Genomic DNA, 18,083 nt, shown 5'->3' with positions numbered 1-18,083 from the left:
CGCTCTGCAGGTCCTCGCTCAGCCATCTTCCATGTTCTTTGAGTTTTCTAAGACATATGGTCTTAAACAAATAAAAGCATGTAAAAGCCTGCATGCACGCACACGTGCACACACACACACACATATACACACACATACATATACACACACACAGGGTGCTTCAGAAAGCTAGTAGGAAAATGGCATAGAAAAGCTTTTGGTCAAAAAAAGAAAGGGGGGGGGAGGCTCCAATCAGAGACACAACTTGTCCCTCAGGCGCATTCTCCATGCGCCTTTTCAAGACCCCTCATATGTAGATGGCTTTCAAAAATATCTGCACCCAGACTTTTAATTCCATGTTCCCCAAGGTTTGTGAAGTACTTTCACACATCTTCTTAAGTCACCACACATGTGAATACAGGGCAGAACTAAATGAAATTTTCAACTGTCACAATGCAGTATCAGCTAAGCAAATACCGTAAGGACGCTGTTTGGAGTGGCTTTCCCTGAAAGGCACACTCTTCAGCTGATGAAACAGGGTTTGGCTGCTAGCACTGCATTTACTGCTTCTTTTTTACCATTATCTCCAGAGATGGACAGGCACCGAAACGGCCATCTTCAATGTCAGCATTTCTGTACTTTGAAATTTTGTTGAATTGACCAGTCAAACCTTTGGATGTGAGAAGACTCCAAAAAGTCTCTGAAACACAGAACTATAGGTTTATGTAGGGGCAGGAAGATTCTGAAACCTGCACATGGCTTCTCTAGCATCGGCACTGAACCTCAAACTTTGTGAAGGCCTTGTGTCTTTACGGTGGATGACAGCAATGTCTGCGTGAAAGCAGATGCGGAGGCGGGATGACCCTGCTGCTTCTAAGATGGGCTCTGTTTTAAACGAGGGCCTGAAAACTTTGTAGAAGAGACACTGCCCACAGCGCCAGCAGAGGAATCAAGTGGACCCTGGAAGACAGCACTGAGCACAGCTAAACTAAGAAACCGGGGGCACTCTTGGAAGAAACGGACAACCTGACATCTGCCTGCCCCACCACCTGCTAAGGACCCCATCTCCCTGCTAAGCTCAGATGCAACAACAGCTCCCCAACCCTGCCCCAGGCACCCCACGTTGTCTCCACACTTCCCATGCTAGTTGTGGACACAGCAGATTAAGGGGCCATTCAGGTCCACGAGTTGCCTGTCAGGGCTGAAGCTTCCCCAAACACAGCGAACGGGCACCACTGTCACATTATTGGCATGAATGGCACAGAAACTGTTTCCAGATTGAATCCGCAACAGCCCAGAAGTGAATCCGAATGAGGACCTCGGACCCAGCCCTCCGGTGCTGACAGCAGTGGCCTGAGAGAAGGACACATGCTGAGCCACCACCACCACCAGGCATACCACCCCCTGGATTTGCACCTGATAGCCGGGAGCCCTTTGATCATGCCCTTGAAATCTGCCAGGGCCTCACTTTGTAGGACATGTTTTGGGGGGAAGATTTGAAAGATTTAAGGGAAAAAAAAACCTCCCAAGAACAGTGCAGACTTGGCAGCACTGCCTTCCCCTGCCCTCCCCAGGAGGCAGCGCAGCGGCCCTCACCCTCACACATGGCAGCAATTAGGGCCGGGTGCAGAGGACGGAAAGCGTTTGGTCCTGGAGCGCTTTGTATTGCACAACAGCCTGTTTCCCATCCACGGGCTCACGACTGCCCCCACGGGGGCTATAGTCAGATGGAGCAGCGTGGGTGCCACCCCAGTGAGGAAGCCTGTCCAGCCCCCTCATCCCCCACAGGAGGCAAGATGTGATGGCAAAACTTTCTGTAAGTGCAAACGCAAGCAGCGTCTAGCAGGTCCTGGTCTCCCTCCCCGTGCGGCCGATTTGAACCCCCGAGAGATGGATCCCCGCAGAAACTGCTGGAAACAAGACCCCAGTGAGGAGGAGGGCAGGGCATGGCAGGGCAGGACACCAGAATAGCTGCAAAGCCTCCCCTCCCCCAGGAAGATGACAGCCTCTGAAAGGGAGCGAAAGCAAACAGCCCCGCGGTTACTTCTTTTGTACCTTCCCTCTTGTCATCCTTTTGCTGTGGGCATTCTGCTTGATAACAGGAAACCAGTCAGAAGGAACAACAAAAAAAAATTCCAGTGTAGGTGAAGAGAGAGGGAAGAAAGGAAGGAGAGAAAGGGACTCTTGTATGAAAGACCCTTTAAAACATTCACGGCCGTAAAAGCTTTTAAACATGGGCTTTAATCTGCAGCTGCGCTGAGCTGGCCGCGTCCCGCGAGCTGCCACCACCAGACCGCCCCTGCCATGTGCTAGAAGCTACTCTGCACACACCTGGAATTCTCTCTCTTTGGAATCGCCAAAAAAACAAAACAAAAAAAAAAAGCTTAAACCTGAGTTTTAGAAGCACACTGGGAGTCCTTCGCTCACCACACAGTCACAATTCAAAACAAAGATTAAACGGCTGATGGGGGAAGAATCATGACAAATACCTTGCTGGGGGAAAAATGGCATGTAAAGGACTTTTCTTTCTTCATGGAATTCTCATTAGAACTTGCTAGAAAAAAGTACCTCCTTAGACACAGTGCAGTGGCCTCTTCCAAAGGACGTGGAACCGCTGGCCTGCCTGGTCCCGGGGGGGGCCGGTGTGACAGCTGCAGGGGCCCAGGCAAGCCACAGCTAGAAAAAATGATCTCCTGCTTTCCAGAAGCTTCTGAAGTGAGGTCTGGCGCCTATAGGCCCTAAGGTGTCCACTCACTGGAGGGGTCAGTCAGGGGAAGGGGTTAGTCTGGACCATGTCCTCTGACTTTCTCACAAGGCCGTCCGTCAGGGTCACTGGCACCTGCGTCTCTCCAGCAGGGAGCACAACCTGAACATGGACCACACAGGGTGACTTCTGAGGACAGAATTCCCTGAGTACAAGTGACTAGGTTAGGGGTGTCTCCGAGACATTTACAAACATTGCCCAGGTACTCACCAGCAAATTTTTGTCATGAAACAGGGCAGAAAAAGGTTTGACAGTAAGTAACTTTCAGTGGAATCAAAAACTGAGCAGTTAGAACTTGTCCTTAAGGCTATAGGACCATTCCAAATCTCCCACGCTACACACACACACCACACACCACACACCCGTTATCCTGCCCCCTTACTTTAATAACAAACCCGCTTGTCACTTCTTGTTACGCTCACACCCTGACCCAGCGGGGACAGTAACCAGACACCCCGGAGCAGGGCTCCTGCCAAAAGGCCAGCCGCTGTTGCTTCTCAGCCCCAGTGCCCTGACACCATCCCAGGCTCTGTTCGCTTCTGGGGGGTGGATACAAAATGCCGGTGCTCCCTCCCGGGGTTAAGGCTGCAGGTGGAAGGGGGCGGGGGTGAGAGGGAGGGGCCGGCTCAACCCCCATGCACAGGTTTGGGGGTGCCAGTCCGATCCCAGGCACCGCGACCCCGTCCCTGGGGAACTCTTCATGTCCTCTCCCCCAGAAAGAGTATCCAGTGTTCCTGCAGGAAAGAGAATTCAGTCTGAAAAATAAAATCTACGACATCTTTTTCTATGAAATCTGAAAGAACAGTATTTTTTCCTGTGTTCTTCAGGAGAAGGGATCACGGGTTTGTTTCTTATTCCACTCAAATCAGGGTGTGTCATAAACACTATCTCCTCCCCTAGGTCACAGGAAGGTGTGTTCCAGCTCACTTCTGGTCACCACCAGTGGCCGCCAACCATCCCATTCCACAACAGCCTGCAGGCCGCCACACGACCACCTTCAACCCAGTGACCAGTGGCCATCTTGTAGCTTTTCAACACACAAACCATGCACAGTGTAAACTCCTCCAACATGATTATTAAAAGCATCTGAGAGCCCAGTACAGAAATGAGCCCTCCGCGTAGGAGTCCTCACGTGCGTGGTCTGTGGTTCAACGGGTGAGGACTGCTCCAGGCCCCTGACAGCCCTCTCCCCACGGGGTTAGGCTACCCCTGGAGACCTTGGGGACAGGGCGCCCAGCTGGGCCTCAGGGTCTGCGCCTCAACACAGCTTCGCTTCCTGTTGTTGCGTGCCTTGTCAGGGAGGGGTGGGGAACATCTGGAGCCTCCCACCACTGGGCTTTGTCGTGGGAATGACAGGCTATCGTGGTGCCTGGGCATCACCAAGGGTGGCCACTGGGGCCAGCTGAGCCATTCCCCATTCCTATCACCTAACAGAGACGCAGGCGGGAGCTTCATAAATCTTCGGTGCCGTTCGCCATAAAGAGCAAGTGTTGGGGGCTCCCGTGTGCATAAACACAGCTGGTCTAGCGGTGAACTATTTAGATAACCGGTGTATTTATTTTGTTCTTTCATACCCCCACACCGTAACAAGACTTCGGAACTCTGCGGGTGTCGAGCCAAAGACGAATGTTATTGACTGTGACGTGGACATCAGTTCTACAGGCCCTGAAGAAAAGCGCCACCGACATCAAGGAAAACTACAGAAGTACACTAGGAGAACGGCCGCATCGGGTGGAAATTAAATCTCTCCATGGCTGCAAGGGGTCTAGGGGCTGGACGCCAGGCAGCCTGGCTCAGCAGTGACACCTGCTGGTGACAGCTCCGAAGGCATGGGCGGCGCCCATCCAGCCTTCCACCCCAGAGGGATGAGATCTGCCACAGCGTGCACTTGTTTCCAGCGCCTGACTGTTTTTTTTTTTTTAAAGATTTATTCATTTTATTACAGCCAGATATATACAGAGGAGAGACAGAGAGGAAGATCTTCCGTCCGATGATTCACTCCCCAAGTGAGCCACAACGGGCCGGTGCGCGCCGATCCGAAGCCGGGAACCTGGAACCTCTTCCGGGTCTCCCACGCGGGTGCAGGGTCCCAACACATTGGGCCGTCCTCAACTGCTTTCCCAGGCCACAAGCAGGGAGCTGGATGGGAAGTGGAGCTGCCGGGATTAGAACCGGCGCCCATATGGGATCCCGGGGCTTTCAAGGCGAGGACTTTAGCCGCTAGGCCACGCCGCCGGGCCCAGCGCCTGGCTGTTAACAACCCCTCCACAGCCTGCGCTCGGGGAGAACCTAAGACCTGGGGTTTTCCAAGTAGAGCAGTAAACGTGAGGAAGTGCATGTTTGAAGCCAGACCCCAAAGGAAAAAAATAACACATTGTCTCTCATTTGGGGTAGTTTTAATATCCAGAGATCTACTCCTACAGTTTAATGATCTGTGATTATCTTAAAAGTAACTTACAAGTAATAGGAGAAACGAACTTTTCATTTAATTATCATTTATTAGCCTCTGCCTGCACTCCTTTTACTCTTGTTAGTTTGTGGAACCTACTTAGTGGAGCATTAAGACTTTGACCATAATGTAAATTAGATTATCTTGGTGGCCGGTGCGATGGCTTAATTGGCTAATCCCCCACGTGCAAGTGCCAGCATCCCATATGGGCATGTGTTTGTGTCCTGGCTGCTCCACTTCCCATCCAGTTCCTTGCCTGTGGCCTGGGAAAGCAGCAGAGGATGGCCCAAAGCCTTGAGACACTGTACTCACGTGGGAGACCCGGAACAAGCTCCTGGCTCCTGGCTTCAGGCTGGCTCAGCTCCAGCCATTTACAGAGTGAATCAGGAGATGTAAGATCTTCCTCTCTGTAAATCTGACTTTTCAATAAAAATAAATAAATATTTAAAATATATACATGGTACCCCAAAAGTTTTAAAAAGAGAGTATTCTCAGTTGTATCTGTAAGCTACACTGAAGCTGTTCTCTGTGGTCATGTCACATTAACATGAGGATGGGGCTGTAATTATGCTTTTCCTATGACCCTGAGACTCTAACCTCGGAATACATTCCTTCAAAATGGATATGTACAGCTCCTGGCCCCAGAGCCAGCCTTGCCCAGCTGCAGAGGCTGCCGGCAGTGGGCAGCAACACCTCAAGCTCTCTCGTTCTCTCTTTTTTCTCTCTTCCCTGTCTCTCACATAAGTATATATACAAAAAAAAAAAAAAAAGAGAAGAAAAAACCCAGATCAGAGATACCCACAAAAACCAACAAGGTCAACTGGAAGATGGAGACCAGGAAGGAAACACTTCTGAAGATTTTCTTCTCAAAAACCATTGTGTTGGGCCCGGCGGCATGGCCTAGCAGCTGGGGTCCTTGCCTTGAACACCCCGGGATCCCATATGGACGCCGGTTCTAATCCCGGCAGCTCCACTTCCCATCCAGCTCCCTGCTTGTGGCCTGGGAAAGCAGTCGAGGATGGCCCAATGCATTGGGACCCTGCACCCGCGTGGGAGACCTGGAAGAGGTTCCAGGTTCCCGGCTCCAGATCGGCGCGCACCGGCCCGTTGCGGCTCACTTGGGGAGTGAATCATCGGATGGAAGATCTTCCTCTCTGTCTCTCCTCCTCTCTGTATATCTGACTTTGTAATAAAAATAAATCTTTAACAAAATAAAGAACCATTGTGTCATAAGAGGCTCGTTAAGGGGTGCTTATAAATGTGTTTATGCAGAGCCGATACGTCTGAATCATGTCCATTTCATTCCCACGATTCTTAAAATAAGATTCATCTTACTTATTTGAAAGACAGAGTTACAGAGAGAGAGAGATGCCGAGAGAGGTCCTCCATCTGCTGGCTCACTCTCAGTTTGGTTGCAGCATGGGTGGGCAGGCTAAAGCCAGGAGCTTCTGCAGGTGTCCAGGAACATGGGCCATCCTCCACTGCTTTCCCAGGCCTTAAGCAGGGAGTGGGATCCTAGTGGGATAACATGAACTGGTGCCATGTGGGGATGCCAACACCACAAGGAAAAGCACAGTCTACTACTTGGTGGCACTGGCTCCAGGTTGGTTTTTTTTTTTTTTTTTTTTTTTTTTTGCATTTTTAGTTATTTATTTGGGAGCCAGAGGCAGGGACAGAGACGGGAGGGCTCTCATCTGCTGGTTCACTATCCCAGCGCCCACAGCAGACAAGGCTGGACACAGGAAGGTGACTCAGGTCTCCCACCTGGGTTGCAGGAGCCCAACGACTTGAGCGACCTCACTATCTCCTTGTGTGTGCATCAGCAGATGGCTGGAATCACCAGAGTTGGGGACCAACACCAGGCGTTCCAACAAGGGCCCAGGGCATCCTGTGCCATGGGTGCCGAGACCAGGGGACACAGAACACAGAGCCCTGCCTGGGGAGCATCCTGAAGAATATGCCAAAAAGGGCCTGGCAGCATGGCCTAACGGCTGAGGTCCTCACCTTGGACGCACTGGGATTCCATGTGGGCGCTGGTTCACTTCCCATCCAGCTCCCTGCTTGTGGCCTGGGAGGGCGGTCGAGGACGGCCCAATGCATTGGGACCCTGCACCCGCGTGGGAGACCTGGAAGAGGTTCCAGGTTCCTGGCTTCAGATCGTTCGGATCGGCGCAGTACCGGCCATTGCGCTCACTTGGGGAGTGAGTCATCGGACGGAGGATCTTCCTCTCTGTCTCTCCTCCTCTCTGTGTATCTGACTTTGTAATAAAAATAAATAAATCTTCAAAAAAAAAAAAGAATATGCCAAAAAAAGACCAGCATTCTAATCCTCTGCTCTCAGGAAGAATGCCTGAGGCCACGCATTCCTCTGCACAGCCACGGCCACAGGGCCAGGCGTCCAAGAACAGCACAGTTGGGGACTGACCAGAACATGACCAGCTCGCCTCCCAGGCAGAGAGCCGCACCCAGGCAAGCCCTGCCTTGGCCTCGCCTCTCCACCAAGAGGCCAGAGACCACGCGGGAGCAGCTCCCCGGGGCCCAGTACCCACATCCACGTGTGGCTCCGTCCCTCTGGCACTGAGAGCTCTAAGGAATGCCTTGATTCTGAACATTTTTGGTGTCATAACCAAGAGGGATGGGCGGTGCTGCGGTGCAAGTTAAGCCGCTGCATTCAATGATGCTGGTGCCCAATAGCAGCGCCGACTGAAATGCTGGCTGCCCCACTTCCGATCCAGCTCCCTCAAATGCTCAGGCTCCTGTCACCGACATGGGAGACCAGGAAGGACCTCCTGGCTCCAGCCTGACGCAGCCCTGGCCACTGCAGCCATGCGGGGAGTGAAACCACAGACGGAAGCTCTCTCTTCTCTGTCTCTCCCTTTCTCTCTCTGTCGCTCTAATCAATAATGAAAGTTTTTAAAATGTGGTGCTTTTCTCTCTGTTAACTACTCATATAAAAGCAGAGAGAGGTGACCTAGAGCTGTAAGTTCCTGAGACAGTGGTACCAACAAGTCACTCCACAAACCACACACACAAAGGTGCACACGGCAGTCACAGCACGACTCCCACGGGTGCTCATCAAAACCAGCACCACGCAGCTTCAACTGTGCAGTATACACAGAAACAGAAAATCTCCAATAAAGAAAATGTTTAAGGTAAAAATCCCTTGCTGTATTGCTTCTTAAGTTAATAGAAAATTAACTGTATCAGCTACAGCCTTTTTACACAGCGCCAAGCCAATGATGCACTTTTTACCCAGTCCACTGCTGAACTACCTTGCGATAACTGCACTGTCATTTCATAACATGATCAGACAGAACAGTCACACACCCTCTCCTCTAGTCCTCACACCGTGCTGGGAGGTCTCCCACCCCCAAATCTGCCTGCTCTGAGGAAGCCTCTCACAGCCCAAGAGCCCTCAGCTCTGCTCTCCTCTGCCCACGGAGGTTGCCAAGGGCCAGACAGAACCCAAAAGAAAGTGCGTCCTGCTTTTAAAATGTGGTTCGGGCTGGCGTTGTGGTGCAGTCGGTTAAGTGCTGCTTGCAATGCCAGCATCCCACAACGGATGCCAAGTCCAACCCCGTCTGATCCACTTCTGATCCAGCACCCTGCTCATATGCCTGGGAAAGCAGCGGAAGATGGCCCAAAGGGCCAGGTCCCTGCCACCCATGTGGGAGACCCTGAAGAAGTTTCAGGCTCCTGCCTTCAGCCTGGCCCAGCCCCAAACTCCCACCTTAGTGAGGGGGATGAACCAGGGAATGGAAGACACTTCTCTTTCTCATTGTCTCACCTCTCTCTGTCACTCTGCCTTTCAAATTAGTAAACGTTCTTTTAAGAATATATGTGCTAAGGGGTGTCCTTTCTTCTTTCCAGGGAAAGTGAGTACGTCTGGGGTCCATGAGCACCTGCTGCTACAGTCACAACATTCACAAATTCACCTCTTCAGGGATGACAACAAAAACAGGTCCACAAAAATGATTTTGCTGTAATGAATGCGACAGTGACAGTGAGGCGAGCGAGGGATTAGCAGGAGCACACACCTGGAGAATCTGGCAAACCGCCCACAAGCAGGCATCAGTCACAGGCAGCAAACACAGACACGGGGCCGCACAACGCCCCAATACACACATGCCCCACCCCGCCATTCCCCACAGCTCCCAGCGTGTTCCCGCTTCCTACACAACCCACCTGCAGGAACGGGCGCCCAAGACCTGTCCTGCCACCAGGTGGCAGACGTCAGCACAAGTAAAACCAAAATTGTGGGGTTTTGTTTTTTGTTTTTTTTTTTCCCACTCAAAGGCTGATTGAGAAAGTTCCCCAATCAAAGCGAGTAAACACATTTTTGGGTCTCAGACAAACTCGACTGCCACCACTTGCAGTCCGAAGGGAAGGGGATCCATGGTCGTTTCCAAAAAACACCGATGGCTGGTGCCTGCCCACAACCCACCTGCGTCCCCATCTGTTCTGAGCCTCCTCTAGACGGCCCCTAAGACCTAAGGCAGTGCAAACGCTCTGGAAACAATCAGTATGCTCTATCATTCCGGAAACAGTGGCAGGGAAAGTTTGCACATGCTCAACACAGAAGTAACTCTTTCCCTCCTCCCCTCTCCTGGCCAGTATTTCTGACCCAAGGGAAGTTGAATCCAGGGATATGGAACCTGCAGACCCAGCTGGCCGGCTGGCCTAACCCACAGCAGGGTCCTCTGCCCCTTAAGCGGAAAAGCCAGAATTCCCATACCCTAGTCTCCCACCCCTAACATACAAACACCAATACAATTACGCACTTTCCTAATGTTCTCCAAACCATCCAAAGTCAAAAGAGGAAGAAAAAAAATCAAAACCAAGGGAAATATGAGATTTCCAGTAATGGGTGCCCCACCTGAAGGCGCCCCTGCCAGGCGAGGTGCCAGCTCACCTGAGTAGTCGGCAGAAGGTAAACAGGAGTTAAGGCAGGTGCTTGCTTCCTGTCACAGCTGAGGCCCAGGGTCGTCAGGATCTCTAGCAGGACTTCATACCGTGAACTGTTGCTTGATTTGAGCACATTGAAATCTTCTGGAGTTTGCACCAGGGAAGAGCTGGGCGGCAGTTCTAAGTGCACCTGAGGGAAAAGAGAGACGGTCACCACGCCATGTGGGGATTCAGGGCTCTTGCAGACACCTCGCTGGTCTTTCTGAAAACTTGAACATGAGCTCCTAAGTACCAACAGCACTTAAATTCTGCACCTGCACATTTGAGAAACAGCAGCTAGCAACCAAAAGGTTCGAGGGGTGGGCACATGGCACAGTGGTCAGAATGTTGAGTTCCCCTCCCCGGGAGGCAGCGTGAGGGCCAAGTACTCGGGCCCCTGCCACTCAGGTGGGAGCCTGGCTTGTTTCTAGCTCCTGGCTTCAGCCTGGCCCAACCACAGCTGTGGGCATTTGAGCAGTGAACCAGCAGATGGAAGATCAATCAATCTCTCTCCCCGCCCCCTCCCTCTCGAATAAAAAAAATCATTAATTAAGCTAAGTCATTCTACATCTTAGCATGAAGCAATGGACTAGAACTGCTGGCTCGCTTCAGTCAAGCCAACAGGGCATGAGCACCAGGGGACAAGCACGCATCTGCCCCATTTTGTCTTGTCTTGTTTTTACCTGTTTTATGTGGCACCAGCCTTCAGTCAGAAACCTCTAGATTCCCACGCACAGCAGGACCAAGCCAAAGACTTGTCCCAATCTGCTGTCTGCCTTGGTCCAAGTGTCACGCTGAGGCTGACTGGCACCAGGCCTAGCCCACTCCCCAAGCTACAGCTGGCTGCTGCAGGCCGCTGCTTCACTGAGACGCAGCACATGGGTCAGGGGTCCCAGACAGACCTGTGCCCAAGGGGCCCTGGAGAGGGAACAGCAGGGTGGGCCACAATCCCTGCCTTCTCCGCTCCCCGGGGGCCTCCCTCCCAAACGCACAAGCAACACAGCAGCAGCTAGGTCCTGCGTTAACTTAGCACACCACCACCTGGACAGGATCCTTACGGGGCCTGAAAGGGAGTGAGCAGAGGTCTGTGCCCACCTGTGCGCACGAGCAAGCGGAGGTATGTGACTGCGCATGCACAGACTCCAGACACAGAACACCCAAGGAGCCAGCTCACATGCACTGAAAGGCACTGACCCATGCTCACACTAAAAAGATACCGTGCGGAAAGCAGTAACAAAGGGATCAGCAGGCCCTGGCTCTGTGGTCCATCTCATGTGATCCAAGACTCCCGCAGCAGGCATGGCACCCAGCGGCACACCAAGCTGGTTATCACAGTGATGGCCTATACCCAATTTGGCCTCTGAAACTAACACTCACTAGCTGGACGGGATGCCAGCACCCAAAGCATTTCCAGCCACAAAACGAGAAGATCAGTGCCCTCTGGCTCATCTTCCTTGACCTCTTAAGACAACTGCTGACCACAAAGAATCACCGGGCCCCAGATGTCAAGGGCACCTTGGCCGAGGAACGCCACGGTCAGAGAGGAACCCCCCACACACTTCTGCCTTGTGCTAAACAAAGAGGCCAAACCTCTTAGAGTCCATGTGGACCACTTCGTATGCACTCCTGTTCCATCTGACGGTCCCAATGTCGGCGTGTAATTCCCACCGTGAACTGGATCAGTGCAGCCAGCCCTGAAACAGCTTCCCCTCCCATCCCCACCGCCCGCCTTGGCAAAGGCATCAAAAGGCAGCCTGCAGGGCTGCGAGCCCAGCACCCAGGGCGCGGCAGCTGCCCAAGGACTTCCAAGGTGCCCAGCCTCCTCTCACTGGGTTACATCATTACAGGATTGATTACACAGATGAAGACTATGAAATTGAGCAGGGAAACAGGAAACTAACCAGCCTGTGATCATATTTATGGCATGGTCTCAGGGAGGTTTTCCGCAGGCCGCACGAGGCCTATGGAGAAGACGGCGACCTTGTTGTCACAGACAATCACCGAAAATCAAAACTGACACTCTAACCCTTCAGCTCTGATTTGTGAAGCTGCATCAAATGGCCCTTTTTTCTCCCCCTCCCAGGGCAGGGCACTGCAGTATCAAATTTTATGATAGTAAATGGGGTCAATTTAAATGGTGTGGCAGACAGACTTGCTACATAACTGAGAAACGGCTCGCGACGGTGCCGAATCAATTTTCGAGGACAAGTCTGCATGCAGAAGTGGTAAGCCAAAAAAAAAAAAAAAAAAAAAATCCTCTCTTCAAAACTGAAATATGGGCTCTAGGAAGTCAGCTCTTTAAGTGGATCTTCTGAGAATGCACAGTTGCTATCGTTAACCATATTCGCAGAGAAAAAAAAAGATAAGAAAGCTGTTCATCAGCAACTTCGGAAACAGCCCATGTGGCTCACAGCCCTGCAGGAAACCTGCTCATCTGCTCTGACGTCGAGACTTCTTAACTTCAAGCATCTTCGCCTCAGTGTCATCTGGAAGCAAGGAAGTGAAACGACAGATCCACACCCTCTGAGGAGCACTTGATCACAAAACTCAAAAGAGACTCGAGGGCTGGGAAGAGATATGGCGTTACAGAAGGAAAACCAAACAGAACCAGAAAGCAAAACAAATTACTAAAAAGATGACAAAAGCTGTGGCGCTCAGCTGGGCCCTCTAATGGGGGGCAAGGACAGACTTTCCTTAGATCCCAGCACCCCTGCCCCTCCTGGGAAGGCGACATCTAGATGTCTGACGTCTAGATCTGCCACATCGCGGGCGTCCTGCAAGTAGCAGTCACACTGCCCCTTTCAGCAAAGGACAAGAAGCAAGTAACTGTCCACACTCGGTGCGGAGCTGAGGTCCATGCTGAGCACCCACAGACACTGAGAGTCAGGGGGCTGGCTGCGTTAAATCCTCACACCAGCAAAGACCTATGCCCTGTACGATTAAAAGGACAGGCAGGAACAGGGCAGTCTACCCTGCCACTGCTCACTCCAATGAATGAAAGCTATACAGAAAAGTGGGGGTGGGGTGGGGAGTGGTCCAAAAGACAAAAAGGACCTGCTCCCAGCATTCCCCTTTGTCCCCATCACTCTGCTTTCTTGTGCAAGTACTACAAGGCCATACATGCTAAAAACTGCAGCAGCCTCTCCCTGCAAGATCTTCACGGCACTGTGATTTTCAGAGAGGAAGGAAGCGAGGGTTTGAACACAGGTTGACTGTTAGCCACCTCAGCAGTTGGCAGCAGCCTGTTAACGCGGATGCACACCACCACTTGTGACCACTTCTCCCAAGCCACTGTTAAATACAGGCTTGCTTCCGTTAAATACAGGCTCCAGCACAGGCATCACAGGGTGCTGCACACCAAGGAAGTCAACGGGCGCCGCCTCCAACCTTCTGAGGTGTCTTCCTCCTTCCTGCCTCCTCTTACTAATTATGCTTACCTTATTCGGATGGCAGAGAGAGGAAGCTAGAGAATGGCCTCTTCTCTCCAGGTTCGCTACCCAGGTGCCTGCAACAGCGGGCCCAGGCTAAAGCCAGGAGCCGGGAACACAACCCACGTCTTCTGCACAGGAGCCCGGTGACACGAGCTATCACCCACTGCCTTCTGGGGTGTATGTCAGCAGGAAGCCGGAACACCGAACGGAGTCAGGTCTCCAACCCAGGCACTCGGTGATGGGCCGTGGGATTCCCAGGCAGCCTGTTGACTGCTGCACCAAACGCCCGTCCTGATTAATGGATCTTACAAAAGTTATTACCAATGGGACAGCAAGGTAGCATATCAGACTAATCCTCCGCTGTATGGCGCAGGCATCCCATATGGGCACCTGTCCATGTCCCAGCTGCTCCACTTGCATAAGCTCCCTGCTTATGGCCTGGGAAGGCAGCAGAGGCTGGTTCAAGTCCTTGGGCCCTTAAACCCGAGTGGGAGACCTGGAGGAGGTTAATGGCTCCTGGTTCCTGGCTTCAGATTAGTTCAGGTCTGGCCGGCCATACCAGCCATTTGGGGATTAAACAAAAGGACAGAAGACCTTCTCTAGCTCTTTTTCTCTCTATAAATCTGGTTTTCAAGTAAAAGCAAATAAATATTTTGAAAAACGGAAAAATTATTACCATGAAAGGCCCCAAACTAAACGAAGCACGGCACTCACCATCAAACACACACACACCCCCCAGAACTTGCCAATGGCCAGCCTTGCAGAGACCTCACGCCCTCCCCAAAATGCCCAAAGATGAGCAAAGTCAGCCCCCCACCCCCATGCCATCTCACCCCAGTACCTGACAAAGAACCGCTTCTCCTCCGCAGGCTCCATAAGGCACTTGCACGATCAAGCGGTCCTCGTCCGCATCCTGCAGGTGGCCCCGCAGCAGGCCAGGGCTCAGCCGCTCCTCAGCACGGTCCTCATAGACATGGCCGCTGCTCAGGACGCTGAGCCGCACCTGGCTCCCGTCAGCCTTGGAGAATACCAGCTTCTGCACCGTCCCCCACGGCGTGCCCTTGTTGGTGACCTCCAAGCCATCAAGTGTGAAGGTGGAGCACAGACCCAGCACCTTCCCTCCCTGGGAAAGATAGGCCAGGAACTTCTGGGACAGGTCCTGGGGAATGGCCTCCTGTGTGGCCACGACCAACAAGACACAGTTGTCCAGCCATGGGTCCCTGCGGGCGCTCTCCTCTAACAAGTGGTACAGCGTGTAGCTGTCGGGGTCCACGCACTCAGCCAGCACGCAGCGCACCTGCTGCAGCCGACTGAGGGCCTCCTGGGAGTCAGAGCCCACGTAGAGAAGGATGTTGGGAGCCTTCCCCGTCACGTTGACCTTCCTGCCCGCTCTTGCAGTGGAGGGCTCAGCAGTGGAGCCCTCGGCACTGCTGCTGGCATCGTACGGGAGGTCCGGAATGTCCTCTGAGGAGGCAAACTTGATGGACTCGATGGTGCTGCTCTCCAGCTCCAAGCACTCGTGGCAGCTAGACAGGTGGAGGTGACAGTGATCGGTGCAGCCCCCCACTGCCTCGCTCTCCCCCGAGGCAGGCTCACTCCTGGGGGCGCTGTTCCTCCTCTGTGCGGGGGAGCCCTCACTCGAGTCCTCGTTGCCAACGGGCTCTGTCACTCCCTGAGCGGGCTCCATCTCGGGAGAGGGTTCGGGGCTCGGCTGCAGCGGCTGGGCCTCTTCACTGAAGGTGTGGTCCTTGAGTTGCTTCAGTGTGGAGTCTCTCAAGTGCACAGCTAAGGCATGCATGGAGGACAGCAACAGTCAGCACTTGGCAGCCAAGGAGCCACTGCATCCCACCCACCCACATGCCCCACTCACCAGTGAGCACCACCTCGCCTGCACCCCTATCTCAGCTCTGTCTGATGCACAACCGGTCTCACGCATGGCAAATCAAGACACTAAGTGATTTGTATAAATTTCCAGAGCTCCGTGAATTCATGTTATGAATAAAGACTTTCGTAGACACAGAAAACCTTTACTTAAGTTCAATTCATGGTGCTGAGAAAAGATGTGTCCAAAAGTGCCTATGACGCAAGTTGAGCATCTCTTGCCCAAAGTGCTAGGCAGGACGAGTGCTTCAGATATGAGACGTTTTGGAATCTGGAATACTCTCATGCGCCTAATTCTCAGGAACAGGACCCAGATCTAAGCACGAAATGCATGATGTTTCATTTACGCCTTCCCCACAGAGCTCAAAGGTTTTCAGGGCACCTGAAACCTATCAGCTTCTAAACCATTGTGGATTTCAGATTAGTTATGCTGGACCTATGTTTATATTCTTTTAATTTTTTTTTTAATTTACTTTGGGCGTGGCATAATAGCCCAATTAGCTAATCATCACCTTACATGTGCCAGGATACCATACGGATGCTGGTTTGTGTCCCAGCTCCTCCACTTCCCATCCAGCTCCCTGCTTGTGGCCTGGGAAAGCAGTAGAGGATGGGGATGGCCCAAAGCCTTGGGACCCTGCACTCATATGAGAGACCCGGAAGAAGCTCCAGGCTCCTGGCTTCGGATCAACTCAGCTCCAGCCAGCTTTTGCAGCCACTTGGGCAGTGAACCAGAGAATGGAAGATCTTCCTCTCTTTCCTCCTCCTCTCTGTATATCTGACTTTCCAATGAAAATAAATAGACAAATCTCTTCAAAAATATTCTATATCTTGTTTTCAGTGGTGGTTACCAAGGTCTTTATGACTCTTCACGTTTGTTCAGCTGAATACCTAATAGTTCTATGATGGTTTCATTTGTGCTCATTATGCCTGAAGAATTTAGATATGAGAAAGGAACCATTTTGAGGGGAAGACCTGTTTAACGGGTGCAACGCCCTCCTGTGTGATCCGTCTCGCATTTCTCCACAATGCTTCTGCCAAGACTACAAGATGCATGAGTCATGTCACATCCCCTCTCGGCGCACAGCCCTATTTGAAATTCCTAGAATTCTGCTCATAAGAAATTGTTTTGAGTCATACACACAGGTAGAACCCTTCATACCGTCTATGTTGCAATAGTTTCCTAATGAAAAAGAGACCATCTCAAGCTTGAATCCAATGACAAGGACTGGTCTGATTCTCCTCTTCCATTACCAAGGACACAAAAAATACAAGCCTTTTAAGCTACTGACCCAGTTGCCCACGCCTTGGTTCTTCCCTTTCTGTCCTGTACCCTGCCCCTGCCTTCAACTACTGCTAGAGACAGTTTCAAGAAACAGCCATATCTGAAACCAAAAATATTAATAAAAACAATAAAATAATCTGAGGGGCTGGCACAACGACTCAACTGGCTAATTCTCTACCTACCAGCACCAGTACATATTTCAGCTGCCACTTCCAATACAGCTCCCTGTGTATGGCATGGGAAATCTGTGGAGGATGGCCCAGGGATTTGGGTCCATGTGGCCAGGTGAGAGACCTAGATAAAGTTCCTACCTTCAGATGGGCTCAGCTCTGGTCACTGTGGCCATTCAGGGAGTGAACCAGCAGGTGGAAGATCTCTCTCTCTCTCTCATTCTGTCTCCCCTTCTCTCTATAGATCTAGGAAGTCAACCAGTAGATGAAGAGTGTGTGTGTGTGTGTGTGTGTGTACACCAGCAAACGAAGAATCTCTCTTCTTCTCTCACTTCATCACTCTCCCTGCTCCCTTCTCTCATTCTCTGTAACTCTCATCTTCAAATAAATAATCTTTAAAAAGAAATCTAATAATCATCAAAGAGATACCTCCCGAGAAAAATCCTCACTGGTGTGTATGAAGTTAACATCATGATGATCAAAGTGAATCTGCTGACAGCCTGGTGCTGAGACTATGCAAGACCCTCACACTTCCAACACGGATGCTTGAGTGCTCCAGCTGAAAACCTGGGACGCAGTCCTCAGACAGAGCCCTGGGACAGAGCCCTGGGACGGAGCCCTGGGACAGAGCCCTGGGACAAAGCCCTGGGACGCAGTCCTCGGACGCAGCCCTGGGACAGAGCCCTGGGACAGAGCCCTGGGACGAAGCCCTGGGACGAAGCCCTGGGACAGAGCCCTGGGACGAAGCCCTGGGACAGAGCCCTGGGACGCAGCCCTGGGACAGAGCCCTGGGACGCAGCCCTGGGACAGAGCCCTGGGACGCAGCCCTGGGACGGAGGGCTGGGACGCAGCTCTGGGATGCAGCCCCCTCTGCAGTTACTTACAGACAATCTTCTGGGGCACCAGGCCGTCGTCCATCTGCAGCCGGTCTTCCATGAACGCCACACCCAGCTTGCTGAAGTTGTCCACGCTCGCTTCAGCCATGAGCCGGTAGGGCTCTCCAGGGTGGCAGGCCAGGGGCAAGCAGTAATCCGACCACCTGACAACCTGTGGGGAAACCCCAGCAGGCCAGAGGAAGGGAGAAGGGGAGACGCTGAGCTTTCTCCACGCTTCCAGGCAGGCTACTGCCACCAAATCACAGCTGCACGGAGCAAATGATTGCCTGTGGCATCTTAACAAA

General features: G+C 52.2%; 1 protein-coding gene across 3 annotated transcripts in view; it reads right to left on the bottom strand.

Annotated features, from left to right (window-relative positions):
- The window catches only part of HLCS (holocarboxylase synthetase), a 181,672-nt gene that overhangs the window by 135,593 nt on the left and 27,996 nt on the right, over positions 1-18,083 (bottom strand). For all 3 annotated transcript variants that reach the window (XM_058661643.1, XM_058661641.1, XM_058661642.1), the window contains 3 exons: positions 17,788-17,950; positions 14,409-15,352; positions 10,105-10,287 (listed from right to left, as the gene is read on the bottom strand). In XM_058661643.1, coding sequence (XP_058517626.1) covers positions 10,105-10,287; positions 14,409-15,352; positions 17,788-17,887 — 1,227 coding nt within the window. In that variant the 5' untranslated portion in view covers positions 17,888-17,950. The remainder of the gene's footprint in view (positions 1-10,104; positions 10,288-14,408; positions 15,353-17,787; positions 17,951-18,083) is intronic.

The sequence above is a fragment of the Ochotona princeps genome, chromosome 3, assembly GCF_030435755.1.
Source record: "Ochotona princeps isolate mOchPri1 chromosome 3, mOchPri1.hap1, whole genome shotgun sequence".
Lineage (NCBI taxonomy): Eukaryota > Metazoa > Chordata > Mammalia > Lagomorpha > Ochotonidae > Ochotona > Ochotona princeps.
The sequence above is the reverse complement of the archived record's forward strand: the minus strand, read 5'-3'. Positions and strand labels throughout refer to the sequence as shown.